The 15,018-nt window shown below is 46.0% G+C and overlaps 1 protein-coding gene across 2 annotated transcripts in view; it reads right to left on the bottom strand.

Moving 5' to 3' along the window:
- MTMR6 (myotubularin related protein 6) overlaps nt 1–15,018 on the bottom strand; it is a 113,579-nt gene that overhangs the window by 27,385 nt on the left and 71,176 nt on the right. For both annotated transcript variants that reach the window (XM_030200318.1, XM_030200319.1), the window contains exon 9: nt 5,339–5,464. In XM_030200318.1, coding sequence (XP_030056178.1) covers nt 5,339–5,464 — 126 coding nt within the window. The remainder of the gene's footprint in view (nt 1–5,338; nt 5,465–15,018) is intronic.

Raw genomic sequence — 15,018 nt, forward strand, 5'->3', positions numbered from 1 at the left:
CTGTCCCCCAATGCAGGAGAAAAGCATCTGACGCTAGTCTGTCATGGACCTGAAGTCTGGAACAGAATTGAGAGACCTTGTGATTGATCTGAGTGACAAAAAGATCCACCGAGGGGGGTGCCCCACGCTCAGAAGATTTTGTGGACAATGGCCATGTTGCGCGATCACTCGTGAGGTTGCATGATCCTGCTCAACCTGTCGGCCAGACTGTTGTTTACGCCTGCCAAATACGTGGCTTGGAGAAACATGCCATGACGGCGCACCCAAAGCCACATCTGGACGGCTTCCTGACACAGAGGGCGAGATCCGGTGCCCCCCTGCTTGTTGGTATAATACATAGCAACCTGATTGTCTGTCTGAATGAGAATGATTTGGTTGGACAGCCGATCTCTGAAAGCCTTGAGAGCATTCCAGATCACTTTAGATTGTAAGCTCTTCTGAGCAGGGACTGTCCTTATTTGTTAATTTGTACAGCGCTGCGTAACCCTAGTAGCGCTCTAGAAATGTTAAGAAGTAGTAGTAGTAGTAGTAGTAGTAATTCCAGGAGGTTAATATGAAGACCCTTTTCCTGAAAGGACCAAGCTCCTTGAGTGTGAAGTCCATCTACATGAGCTCCCCACCCCAGGAGGGATGCATCCATCGTCAGCACTTTTTGTGGCTGAGGAATTTGGAATGGACATCCCAAGGTCAAATTGGATCGAATGGTCCACCACTGAAGGGAACTGCAAAAATTAGTGGAGAGATGGATCACATCCTCTAGATCCTCTGTGGCCTGGCACAACTGGGAAGCTAGGGTCCAATGAGCTGATCTCATATGTAGGTGTGCCATGGGAGTTACATGAACTGTGGAGGCCATGTGTCCTAAGAGTCTTAACATCTGCCGAGTTGAGAACTGTTGAGACGCTCGAGCCATGGACACGAGGGAGAGAAGATTGTCTGCCCTTGCCTGGGGAAGATAAGCTTGAGACGTCCATGTGTCCAACAGAGCTCCAATGAACTCCAATTTTTGAACCGGGACAAGATGGGACTTGGGATAATTTATCACAAACCCCAGTAGTTCTAACAGTCAAATAGTCATCCGCATGGACTGTAGAGCGCCTGCCTCCGAGGTGCTCTTCACCAGCCAATCGTCGAGATAAGGGAACACATGCACTCCCAGTCTGAGTAGCGATGCTGTGACAACTGCCAGGCACTTTGTGAAAACCCTGGGCGCAGACGCGAGGCCAAAGGGCAGTACACAGTACTGAAAGTGCCGAGTTCCCAACCGAAATCGAAGATACTTCCTGTGAGCTGGGAGTATCGAGATTTGGGTATAGGCATCCTTTAAGTCCAGAGAGCATAGCCAATCATTTTCCTGAATCATGGGAAGAAGAGTGCCCAGGAAAACCATCCTGAGCTTTTCTCGGACTAGGAATTTGTTCAGGGCCCTTAGGTCTAGAATGGGACGCATCCCTCGTTTTCTTTTGCACAAGGAAGTACCTGGAATAGAATCCCAGCCCTTCTTCCCCTGGTGGAACGGGTTCAACAGCATTGGCTTTTAGAAGGGTGGAGAGTTCCTCTGCAAGTACCTGCTTGTGCTGGGAGCTATAAGAGTGAGCTCCCGGTGGACAATTTGGAGGTTTGGATACCAGATTGAGGGTGTATCCTAACCAGACTATTTGAAGAACCCACCGATCGGAGGTTAAGAGAGGCCACCTCTGGTGAAAAAATATCAACCTCCCTCCAACCGGCAAGTCATCTGACACGGATACTTTTTCTGAGGCTATGCTGCACTGGGAGCCAGTCAAAAGCCTGTCCCTTGTTTTTGCTGGGGAGCCGCAGGGGCCTTAGGCGCACGCCGTTGACGGGAACGAGCGCACTGGGACTGCGCCTGGACAGGCTGCCGAGAAGCAGGAGTATACCTACACCTATTGTAGGAATAGGGAGCACTACTCTTCCCCCAAAAAAACCTCCTGGATGAGGAAGTGGTAGCAGAAGACACCCGGCGGGAGAGAGAATCCATAGCATTATGGTGCTTCTTGATCTAATCGACCATGTCCTCTACGTTTTCTCCAAAATGGTTATCCCCCCGGCAAGGAACATCCCCATTCGCTGCTGGGTCTTATGATCCAGGTCAGAAACACGCAGCCATGAGAGTCTGCACATCACTATACCTTGAGCAGCTACTCGGGATGCCACATCAAAAGTGTCGTAAGTACCCCTGACCAGAAATTTACGACACGCCTTCTGCTGTCTGACCACCTGGTGAAAAGGTTTGGTGAGCTCCGGAGGAAGTGCTTCAACCAAACTAGACAGTTGACTCACCGAGTTCCGCAAGTGGATGCTTGTGTAGAGCTGGTAAGTTTGACTCTTGGCTGCGACCATAGCGGCCTGACACGTTTTCCTCCCAAAAGAATCCAAGGTCCTAGACTCTCTGCCTGGGGGCGCCGAGGCATAGTCCCTAGTACTCCTGGCTCTTCTGAGAGCAGAAACCACCACCATGGAATCGTGAGGCAGTTGAGACTTCACCATTACAGGCTCTCCATGGACTCTGTATTGGGACTCAGCTTTCTTGGGGACCACTGGATTAGAAAGAGGGAACGACCAGTTTTGCATAAGAACTTCCCTGAGTGTGTTATGCAAGGGAGTCGTTGCAACCTCTGTAGGTGGAGAAAGATAAACCAAGACCTCGAGCATCTCAGCCCTGGGCTCATCCACAACCTCCATAGGGAAAGGAATGTCCTTAGACATTTCCCGAACAAAGGAGGAAAAAGAAAGAAACTCAGGTGGAAGCAACCTTCTTTCAATTGGCGGAGTAGAGGGAACCCCATAAGACTCTTCTTCAGAAAAGTATCTGGGATCTTCCTCTTCCTCCCATGAGCGCTCATCATCAGTATCGGACAAAAGCTCTCTAAGAGCAGCCCGAACCCGAGCCTGTCTCAACATTGAGGAATGACGACCTCGGCGAAGCTTCCTCAGCCGACGTCGAGGGAGAATCGACCCGGGTGGCAGCCGATGTCGAAGCCGCAAGCGGCACCGAGAACGGAGACCTCACCACAGGCGAAGGCCCAGATGCCACTTCCACAGTTGATGCAGAAGGCGCAAGCAACCCTGGCACCGAAGTAGACTGGCACAGCAATCCCTCCAGAAGCTCTGGAAGAAGGGCCCTGATGTGCTCATCGAGAGCCTCCATCGGAAAAGGCTGTGGGGACAGTGCAGGAGCCGCTGGCAGAATCTGAGGGGGCTTGAGAGCTGGTACCAGGCTGCCAGAAGACCAACGCATCGGCACCTCCTGTATAGAGGGTGAGCAGTCCTCCCAGTGCCAACTCCCTTGGCTCCCCGGAGCTCTCGGTACAGCGCATGGAAGGAGAATGATGATGGTGCTTTTTAGCCTTCGCTCAACGCCCGTTATCGAGGCTCCTAGGTACCGAAGAGGAGGACGTGGAATCCTCACGCCTCCTCGGGGGCCGGGTCCGACGAAGGTCGGTCCCGGGGGGCCTGCATAGCAGTAGGCCTCAAGACAGGTGGAGATCCACTTGATGCCTCGCTGCTCCCAGCGCAATGTTTCAGCAGCCATTACCTGCGCTCTCGGTTGATGCCGACGTCGAAGGACCGGAACTATCAGCAAAACATTTTTCCTGCTGAGCCTCCCGAAACACTTGGGTCCACTTCTTCATTAAAGGACACAGATTACAAGCAGCTGGAAGATGATCGGGCCCAAGGCACTGGAGACACCACGAGTGGGGGTCAATACCCGAGATGGTCCGGTTGCACCGAGTACAACGCTTGAAGCCACTGGGTGTCCTCGATGACATGGACAGAAAAACGGCGGTTGCGAAATTAAAAGATGCAATTGTGCCAATTAAAAAGGCATGAAAAAAGGAAAAGAGAGCCCGGGCCGCTATGAAAAGAAAGAAAAACTAAGAAAATAAGGAACTACAACTACTTTTTTTTTTTTTAAGTTTTGGGGAAAACTAACCAACAAAAGAAAGTAGCAAAAGGAAAAACTGACATTCGATCTCCTGGGCCAAAGGCAACACAGAACTCGTAAAAACTCCGTGTCACCACAGTCATGGGAAAAAAGTAACTAAAGAGGGTACGCACGCATCGCGGGCGGGAAGCCGTTCGCACATGCGCGGTGTGTTCTTCCCGCGTGACGGAGCATCCTGGAGAGTTCTTTGTTTTGCTATGCAAATTTTGCCAGTCTCCTGGGCCGTCGTGGACGACGACCCAATCGCGAGAACAAGCAGCCTGCTTGTCTTCGGAGAACTTAGAATTTCTTGGAAAGTTATTTAAAAGAGTCCATCAGCATAAAGCAAAAACGACATATGATTGTTAGTTCACCTCGTCTTCACAGAATGCTTTTTATCTACGTGTATACTATTAGTTTTCCCTGGACATTTTGCCATGCTGACTGGCCATTTTGACATTATCAAATGGCCCCCATGTCTCTTTAATTGTTTGCTGACTGCTAGCTCTTCACCTCTAAAATGTACATGGGTCTTGAATCTCTGCATTCCAAAAGCATTGTTTTATGTTTTTACAACAAAATGATCATCACTGACCATTTTTCAATTTTTTACAAATTAATTTTAAATTTACCCCTCCCAAAATGTCTACATTTTTATAACACCTGCAAACAGACATGCTTTTCCATTTTTTGGGGCCCAACATCTTCCTTTAGCTGGGATTTGGTACCATGAGTTTTTATTTCCAAATACTTAGTCATTTTTTCTCTATTGCATAACCTTTGAGCCTGGTCTGGTCACTGAGGTGACCCGTTGGCAGGGGGCTATGTATCAGGATTCCTTCCAGAACCTTCACTCATGGGCTCTGAATTCAGCTATCATGTGTCACCCTTAGGCAATATAGGTTGACAATGATTCCATGACTCTAGAGTGGAAGATGCAACTCAAGGACTGCAATTCTGCATTGCCATTTATAGCTCTTGCCTCCTGAGCCATGCACCTATCTTTATTTTTGCTTTCTAATCCTTCACCAATGTTACTTTTAAAGACATTGAGAAGGATGGACTCTAGCACTAACCATCTGTCCTTCATTCTAGTGGTCTCCATTGACTACCACTCTCTAAGTCCTGTTTTCCTTTGCACATCCTGCAAGTGCACAGCCATTAGCCATTTCTACTTATAAAAAGCTGTATAACAATTTAAAGGGTAAAGGGATCTTTATCTGCAATGTACTGAATTTTGAGTTACCATCCAAAGCTACAGGAATTATAAAATAACAAAAGATAAATAGCTCTAACTAGAATTATTCTCCAAAAGCAGACAAAGATTTCATTTCTGTCTATTGTTATCTAAATGAAAAGAACTCATGCATCTAAATGCTAAAAACTCACCATGAATCCCTCTATGGTCCTATAATAAGGATCCAACAGCAAAGAGCCAAGGGAACAAACTTGAGAAGTTCGATCCCAGCCATCAGAGCAGTGTACCAGCACACTCGCTTTTTCAACAGATATTGCCTGTGTAAAACACAACTAGTCAGAAAACACAATTTACAGTACAGACAAGCATTTGAATGCACTTTTTATTGCCTAGGCATAGGATTTAACTTATATCATCTCCATAAATCATTTAACAGTGATTAACACCATAAAGACATTTAACTTCTCTTATGTTTTGTGATGTATGTGGTTACCTTCAAATTTTCTAACTCTGAACTGTATGTAGATTGTAGAGCTTTGCCAAAGGCTAAGGATATGATGTTGTACCAGCTACTCACACTAAGAACATCCCACTCCTCAAGCACCAAGAGTCTCAGCAGATAACACACATACACTTCCAGAATCAGAGAGCTTCAGGCAACACACATTGACATTATACATCCCTAATAATAAGGGCCTCTTATTCCTCTTTACGCTACTGCACTTCCCTGCCAACCCTGGGACTTGGAGCAGATGTGCTATTGCCAGCACTAACATTAACATTTAAACAAATGAGCCATCTGAAGAGGAATGGAAAAGCTGTGGTAGATGTTTAAGACTTGTGTACATTTTTTCATATTTTAAGCTGTAGGAAGAACATGAACTTTCTTTACGAAGACAGACAAAAAGGATCTCGCACTAACAGTAGATTATCCTGAAAATGTATTTCATATTTTATTTTATTTATATTCTGCCTAATCCAAGTATGACCTGATTTTGACAGATTGCATCATAAACATAAAATATACTATATAAAATAAAATTGATTGGACATATAAGCAGATATGTTTCCTAAAAATACATTTTCGTTCATCCTCAAATTCAGGAAGGATATTCCAAAGACAGAGGCTCTACAACTGAAAAAGATGTGCTATGAGTAATCTAGCATAAGTACATAAGTACATAAGTAGTGCCATACTGGGAAAGACCAAAGGTCCATCTAGCCCAGCATCCTGTCACCGACAGTGGCCAATCCAGGTCAAGGGCACCTGGCACGCTCCCCAAACGTAAAAACATTCCAGACAAGTTATACCTAAAAATGCGGAATTTTTCCAAGTCCATTTAATAGCGGTCTATGGACTTGTCCTTTAGGAATCTATCTAACCCCTTTTTAAACTCCGTCAAGCTAACCGCCCGTACCACGTTCTCCGGCAACGAATTCCAGAGTCTAATTACACGTTGGGTGAAGAAAAATTTTCTCCGATTCGTTTTAAATTTACCACACTGTAGCTTCAACTCATGCCCTCTAGTCCTAGTATTTTTGGATAGCGTGAACAGTCGCTTCACATCCACCCGATCCATTCCACTCATTATTTTATACACTTCTATCATATCTCCCCTCAGCCGTCTCTTCTCCAAGCTGAAAAGCCCTAGCCTTCTCAGCCTCTCTTCATAGGAAAGTCGTCCCATCCCCACTATCATTTTCGTCGCCCTTCGCTGTACCTTTTCCAATTCTACTATATCTTTTTTGAGATACGGAGACCAGTACTGAACACAATACTCCAGGTGCGGTCGCACCATGGAGCGATACAACGGCATTATAACATCCGCACACCTGGACTCCATACCCTTCCTAATAACACCCAACATTCTATTCGCTTTCCTAGCCGCAGCAGCACACTGAGCAGAAGGTTTCAGCGTATCATCGACGACGACACCCAGATCCCTTTCTTGATCCGTAACTCCTAACGCGGAACCTTGCAAGACGTAGCTATAATTCGGGTTCCTCTTACCCACATGCATCACTTTGCACTTGTCAACATTGAACTTCATCTGCCACTTGCACGCCCATTCTCCCAGTCTCGCAAGGTCCTCCTGTAATCGTTCACATTCCTCCTGCGACTTGACGACCCTGAATAATTTTGTGTCATCGGCGAATTTAATTACCTCACTAGTTATTCCCATCTCTAGGTCATTTATAAATACATTAAAAAGCAACGGACCCAGCACAGACCCCTGCGGGACCCCACTAACTACCCTCCTCCACTGAGAATACTGGCCACGCAATCCTACTCTCTGCTTCCTATCTTTCAACCAGTTCTTAATCCATAATAATACCCTACCTCCGATTCCATGGCTCTGCAATTTCTTCAGGAGTCTTTCGTGCGGCACTTTGTCAAACGCCTTCTGAAAATCCAGATATACAATATCAACCGGCTCCCCATTGTCCACATGTTTGCTTACCCCCTCAAAAAAATGCATTAGATTGGTGAGGCAAGACTTCCCTTCACTAAATCCGTGCTGACTTTGTCTCATCAGTCCATGTTTTTGTATATGCTCTGCAATTTTATTCTTAATAATAGCCTCCACCATCTTGCCCGGCACCGACGTCAGACTCACCGGTCTATAATTTCCCGGATCTCCTCTGGAACCCTTCTTAAAAATCGGAGTAACATTGGCTACCCTCCAGTCTTCCGGTACTACACTCGATTTTAGGGACAGATTGCATATTTCTAACAGTAGCTCCGCAAGTTCATTTTTTAGTTCTATTAATACTCTGGGATGAATACCATCAGGTCCCGGTGATTTACTACTCTTCAGCTTGCTGAACTGACCCATTACATCCTCCAAGGTTACAGAGAATTTGTTTAGTTTCTCCGACTCCCCCGCTTCAAATATTCTTTCCGGCACCGGTGTCCCCCCCAAATCCTCCTCGGTGAAGACCGAAGCAAAGAATTCATTTAATTTCTCCGCTACGGCTTTGTCCTCCTTGATCGCCCCTTTAACACCATTTTCGTCCAGCGGCCCAACCGACTCTTTGGCCGGTTTCCTGCTTTTAATGTATCTAAAAAAATTTTTACTATGTATTTTGCTTCCAACGCTAATTTCTTCTCAAAGTCCTTTTTTGCCCTCCTTATCTCCGCTTTGCATTTGGCTTGGCATTCCTTATGATCTATCCTGTTACTTTCAGTTGGTTCTCTTCTCCACTTTCTGAAGGATTGTTTTTTGGCTCTAATGATTTCCTTTATCTTACTGTTTAGCCACGCCGGCTGACGTTTAGTCTTTTTTCCCTTTTTTCTAATACGTGGAATATATTTGTCCTGAACCTCCAGGATGGTGTTTTTAAACAGCATCCACGCCTGATGCAAGTTTTTTACTCTGCGAGCTGCTCCTTTCAGTCTTTTTTTCACCATTTTTCTCATTTTGTCGTAATCACCTTTTCTATAGTTAAACGCTAGCGTACTTGATTTCCTAGTTTCACTTCCTTCAATGCCAATATCAAAACCGATCATATTATGATCACTGTTATCAAGCGGCCCTCGTATCGTTACCCCCTGCACTAGATCATGAGCACCACTAAGGACTAAGTCTAGTATTTTTCCTTCTCTTGTCGGCTCCTGAACTAGCTGTTCCATGAAGCTGTCCTTGATTTCATCAAGAAATCTTATGTCCCTTGCGTGTACAGATGTTACATTAACCCAGTCTATATGCGGGTAATTGAAATCCCCCATTATTATTGTGTTGCCCAGTTTGTTTGCATCCCTGATTTCCTTTAACATTTCCGCATCCGTCTGTTCGTCCTGGCCAGGCGGACGGTAGTACACTCCTATCACTATCCTTTTCCCCTTTGCACATGGAATTTCAATCCACAGTGATTCCAAGGAGTGTTTTGTTTCCTGCAGAATTTTCAATCTATTTGATTCAAGGCTCTCGTTAATATACAATGCTACCCCTCCACCAATCCGATTCACCCTATCACTACGATATAATTTGTACCCCGGTATGACAGTGTCCCACTGGTTATCCTCCTTCCACCAGGTCTCAGAGATGCCTATTATATCTAATTTTTCATTTAGTGCAATATATTCCAACTCCCCCATCTTATTTCTTAGGCTCCTGGCATTCGCATATAGACATTTCAAACTATGTTTGTTGTTCCTAAGTACATCATGCTTAGTACTTGACAGTATTAATTGGCAATCTTTTGTCTGATTTTTATTGTTATTTAAAGATACCCGATCTACTACAATCTCTTTTGCAACCTCACTATCAGGATACTCTATCTTCCCTGTTATGGTGATATCTTTGAAAGATACCTTATCCCGAACCATGCTCTTTTGAGCGACTGTCGGCCTTCCCCCCATTTCTAGTTTAAAAGCTGCTCTATCTCCTTCTTAAATGCCGATGCCAGCAGCCTGGTCCCACTCTGGTTAAGATGGAGCCCATCCTTTCGGAATAGGCTCCCCCTTCCCCAGAATGTTGCCCAGTTCCTAACAAATCTAAAGCCCTCCTCCCTGCACCATCGTCTCATCCACGCATTGAGACTCTGGAGCTCTGCCTGTCTCTTGGGCCCTGCGCGTGGCACAGGTAGCATTTCAGAAAATGCTACCCTGGAGGATCTGGATTTCAGCTTTCTACCTAAGAGCCTAAATTTTGCTTCCAGAACCTCTCTCCCACATTTTCCTATGTCATTAGTACCCACATGTACCAAGACAGCCGTCTCCTCCCCAGCACTATATAAAATCCTATCTAGGTGACGCGTGAGGTCCGCCACCTTCGCACCAGGCAGGCAAGTCACCAGGCGATCCTCACGTCCACCAGCCACCCAGCTATCTATATGCCTAATGATCGAATCACCAAGTACAACAGCTGTCCTAACCTTTCCCTCCCGGGCAACATTTGGAGATATATCACAGATAGTATTGTTAGCTGATTAGTTACTGTCTACCTTAATATTTTGTCATGAACTTTCAAGAATACTAAATCGCTCAGGATCCAAAAACTGTACACATATTTTAAACACTGATCACTGAGCTACTGGTAACCAGAATAGCTATTAGAGTAGGAGACTTACTACTACTACTACTTAACATTTCTAGAGTGCTACAAGGGTTACGCAGCGCTATACAGTTTAACTAAGAAGGACAGTCCCTGCTCGAAGGAGCTTACAATCTAAAGGATGAAATGTCAAGTTGGGGCAGTCAAGATTTCCTTAATAGAGATAAAGTGGTTAGGTGCCGAAGGCAACATTGAAGAGGTAGGCTTTGAGCAAGGATTTGAAGATGGGCAGGGAGGGGGCTTGGCGTACGGGCTCAGGGAGTTTATTCCAAGCATGGGGTGAGGCGAGGCAGAAAGGGCGGAGCCTGGAGTTGGCGGTGGTGGAGAAGGGTACTGAGAGGAGGGATTTGTCTTCAGAGCGGAGGTTACGGGTAGGAACGTAAGGGGAGATGAGGGTAGAGAGGTAAGGAGGGGCTGCAGACCGAGTGCATTTGTAGGTTAGTAGGAGAAGCTTGAACTGTATGCGGTACCTGATCGGAAGCCAGTGAAGTGACTTGAGGAGAGGGGTGATATGAGTATATCGGTCCAGGCGGAAGATAAGGCGTGCAGCCGAGTTCTGAACGGACTGAAGGGGGGATAAATGGCTAAGTGGGAGGCCAGTGAGGAGTAGGTTACAGTAGTCAAGGCGAGAGGTAATGAGAGAGTGGATGAGAGTTCGGGTGGTGTGCTCAGAGAGGAAAGGGCGAATTTTGCTAATGTTATAGAGGAAGAAGCGACAGGTCTTGGCTATCTGCTGGATATGCGCAAAGAAGGAGAGGGAGGAGTCGAAGATGACTCCGAGGTTGCGGACAGATGAGACGGGGACGATGAGGGTGTTATCTCTATGTGGAGGGAGAGGGGAAGTGGGTTTGGGTGGGAAGACAATAAGCTCGGTCTTGGCCATGTTCAGTTTCAGGTGGCGGTTGGACATTCAGGCAGCAATGTCGGATAAGCAAGCTGATACTTTGGCCTGGGTTTTGGCAGTGATGTCTGGTGTGGAGAGGTAAAGCTGGGTGTCGTCAGCATAAAGATGATATTGGAAACCATGAGATGAGATCAGGGAGCCCAGGGAAGAGGTGTAGATTGAAAAAAGAAGGGGTCCAAGGGCAGATCCCTGAGGAACTCCAACAGAGAGCGGGATGGGGGTGGAGGAAGAACCATGAGAGTGTACTCTGAAGGTACGGTGGGAGAGATAAGAGGAGAACCAGGAGAGGACAGAGCCCTGGAACCCAAATGAGGACAGTGTGTCAAGAAGTAAATTGTGATTGACAGTGTCAAAAGTGGCGGATAGGTCGAGGAGGATGAGGATGGAGTAGTGATCTTTGGATTTGGCAAGGAACAGGTCATTGCAGACTTTAGATAGTGCCGTTTCTGTCGAGTGTAGGGGGCGAAAGCCGGATTGAAGCGGATCGAGGATGGCATGAGAGGAGAGAAAGCGGCTGTGAATGGCGCGTTCAAGTATCTTGGAGAGGAAGGGTAGGAGGGAAATGGGGCGGTAGTTGGAGGGACAGGTAGGATCAAGTGATGGTTTTTTGAGGAGTGGTGTGACTACAGCATGCTTGAAGGTGTCAGGGACAGTTGCAGTGGAGAGACAGAGGTTGATGATATGACAGATGGGGGGAGTGACAGTAGGAGAGATGGTGTTAAGTTGGTGGGGATGGGGTCAGAGGAACAGGTGGAGCATTTCGAGAGGAAAGAAGATGGGCGGTTTCCTCTTCGGTAATATCAGGAAAAGAGGAGAAGGAGGCCTGGGTTGGTTGGTTGAGGGAGTGGGTTATAGGGTGAAGAGAAGGAGATGGTTTGGTGGTGAATTTGAGGTTTATCTTCTGCACCTTGTCGCGGAAGTAGTCAGCCAGTGATTGAGGAGAGAGTGGGGGGGGGGGGGGGGGCGGTGGGAGCGGAGGGCACTTTGAGGAGGGAGTTAAGGGTGGCGAAGAGACGACGAGGGTTAGAGCTGAGGGAATTAGTCAATTGGGTGTAATAGTCCTGTTTGGCAAGGAATAGGGAGGACTGGAAGGAGGATAGCATGAATTTGTAATGAATGAAATCAGTATGGGTGCGAGATTTCCTCCAGAGGCGTTCAGCCGATCGGGCGCAGGAGCGAAGGTATCAGGTGCAAGGGGTCAGCCAGGGCTGGGGATTAGTACGCCTTGTGGGATGGGAGATGGATGGTGCAAGGGTGTCAAGAGCAGAGGAGAGAGTGGCGTTGTAAGTGGAGACAGCCTTGTCGACAGACTCGGAGGACATGATGGAAGGGAGGAGATTAGAGATACTAGAGGATAAGGTGGGAGGGTCGACAGCCTGGAGATTCCTGGAAGTAGTGGTTAGTGTTGGGCGGGACTGCGGGGGAGGGTGATGAAGTGTGAAGGTGATCAGGTGATGGTCAGAGACAGGAAGAGCTGAGGCGCAGAAATTGGAGGGTGAGCAGGTAGAGGAGAGGACGAGGTCAAGACAGTGGCCAGATTGGTGAGTAGGGGTGATGGAGCTCAGTTGGAGGTTGAAAGAGGAGGTAAGAGTGAGGAACTGAGAAGCGTATGAGTCGGATGGGTTATCAGTGTGTATGTTAAAGTCTCCAAGAATGAGGGATGGGGATGAGGGCTCAAGAAAAACGGAGAGCCAGGCATCGAAGTCGGTAAGGAAGGAAGAGAGGGACTTATCAGGGGGGCGGTAAATGACTGCAACTCTGAGTGGCAGCTGGTAGAATAGGCGGATGGAGTGAACTTCAAAAGATGAGAAGCAGTGAGACTCACAGAAGCTACAACTGGTCAACACCTGCACGCAGAATTCTAAACAATCTGTACTGCCTTGATCAAAGATGCCTGGATGTCTTGAAGTACAGCATTACAGTAAATCTGGTCCACAAAAAACTAGCAACCATAACACAACCAAAGCCTTTTCTACCACTGCCTAAGTATTACGTTTTCATCAGTAACCTACCCTGAACGTCTAATTCAAGGGATACCAGTAACACATCGTTATCAAATTTTACATAATCAAGCTTTCAGATAAGAGAGAACAGCTAACCCAAATATCCTTCAGAAGTAGCTTATTCTTAGACAGCCATGACTTAACAACAAAAAAGTCATTTGTACTCTCCAAGAGAGCCTTTTACAAAGCCACGCTAGCGTTTTTAGCTCACGGTAAAAATCAGCTGGCGGTAAACGTTGAGATGCCCATAGGAATATAATGGGTATCTCAGCATCTACCGCCAGCTGATTTTTCCCATGAGCTAAAAATATAGCGTGGCTTTGTAAAAGGCTCCCTTGGAGAGTACAAATGACCCCCCAAGGAATTATCAAATGGAATTACCACCTAGATGTCATTGGTATACATTTGTTTGGGAAGCTCTACTCTTTGGTGCTCTATTTCAAGTGAACCTTTTTTGCATCCCTTTCTCACAAACATAAAACCAGCAGACAGCTGAGCCCAACATCAATTCAAGTGGATGGTGGGGCTCTCAACAGATAGTTACTCTTTAAAACAGAAGGCATAACATCCCACATTAACTCAGTGGAAAAATAAAATATGTCAATTGCTGAAGGTGGAGGTTAGATGTTAAAAATGCTAGTCCAAGAGAGTGGAAATTGTTCCAGCCTACATGGTCTCAGATTTAAGAAGCATTTCCTCTTACAGCACACATTGTTTTATTAAATTTATAGAAGGATATTAAGTCATATGGTGCCTAGTGCCATGAGAAATTGTGAATATGAGGGGGAGGGATTGAGAAAGACAGGGGGAGCAACAAGAGGTGGGGAATTTCTACAATGGTTAACTATAAAGAAGAAACACTCATGATCCATTATTATCAATTATTATTTGAGATTAGTTTTTCAAGAACAGGGGGGAGGGGGCGGGGCAAGTTGTAAAACAATTAGGCCATTGTGATGTTGATTAACCTTGGATACCGATCAGGAAAAATATTTTTTCCAAATAGAGCAGCTCTATTTTGCAGGTTAAAAATGTGAATGCTTCTGGATGTAGCCTGCCTCACAAAAGAGGCAACAGTTTCTTCTGCTGCATTCAGATAGGGCTACTTTTCAGCTGAAATATCCTTGTAAATGCCAGGTAAAATATAGAGAGGATATGTTTGTCTTTTTTGAACCTTCACAATTGTCTGTGTTTCTGGATGTTAAATTACCAATAGGAGCATCTACTCCAATTCAAGATATTCTTTCACCAGATGCTGCTCTTAGATAGTTATTCAGGAATTGTTAGCTGTACACTGGTATGTATTTTCAAAGCACTTAGACTTCAAAGATATATGGAGGGGCATTTTCTATATGATGTCTAAGTTGAACTTTGGCTGTTTTGCGCTAAAAGTCCCAAATCTGAATACAAAATATAGCCATTTTCAAATAGCAAAAGTCTATCTTTTTTTTCTGAAAATGGTTACATGCAAGATGGTTTTGTGCTCTGTGTGTTTATCTTTTGGTCCATTTCTGAAAAATAAATGTACAAGTGCAAAACGCACAAAATCAAGCCACTGGGATGTAGGAGGAGCCAGCAATCTTAGTAGACTGGCCACACAGACATCCCAGGACAGCAATGGGGTACCTTAGGGGGCACTGCTGTGGACATCATAGAAAAGTTCCTAGGTACACATCTCACCGTTACTCCCTTACCTTGTCTGCTGAGCACTCCAAAACCTACTGCCCCCAACTACACCACTACACCACTACAATAACCCTTATAGGTGAAGGGGTCACCTATATGTGGGTACAATAGGTATTCTGTGAGTTTTGGAGGGCTCACAGTTTCCACCACAAATGTGACAGGTGGAATGAGATATAGGCCCAAGTCCTACTCTCTACAGTGCACTGCACCAACCACTACAC

Source organism: Microcaecilia unicolor, chromosome 4 (genome assembly GCF_901765095.1).
Source record: "Microcaecilia unicolor chromosome 4, aMicUni1.1, whole genome shotgun sequence".
NCBI lineage: Eukaryota > Metazoa > Chordata > Amphibia > Gymnophiona > Siphonopidae > Microcaecilia > Microcaecilia unicolor.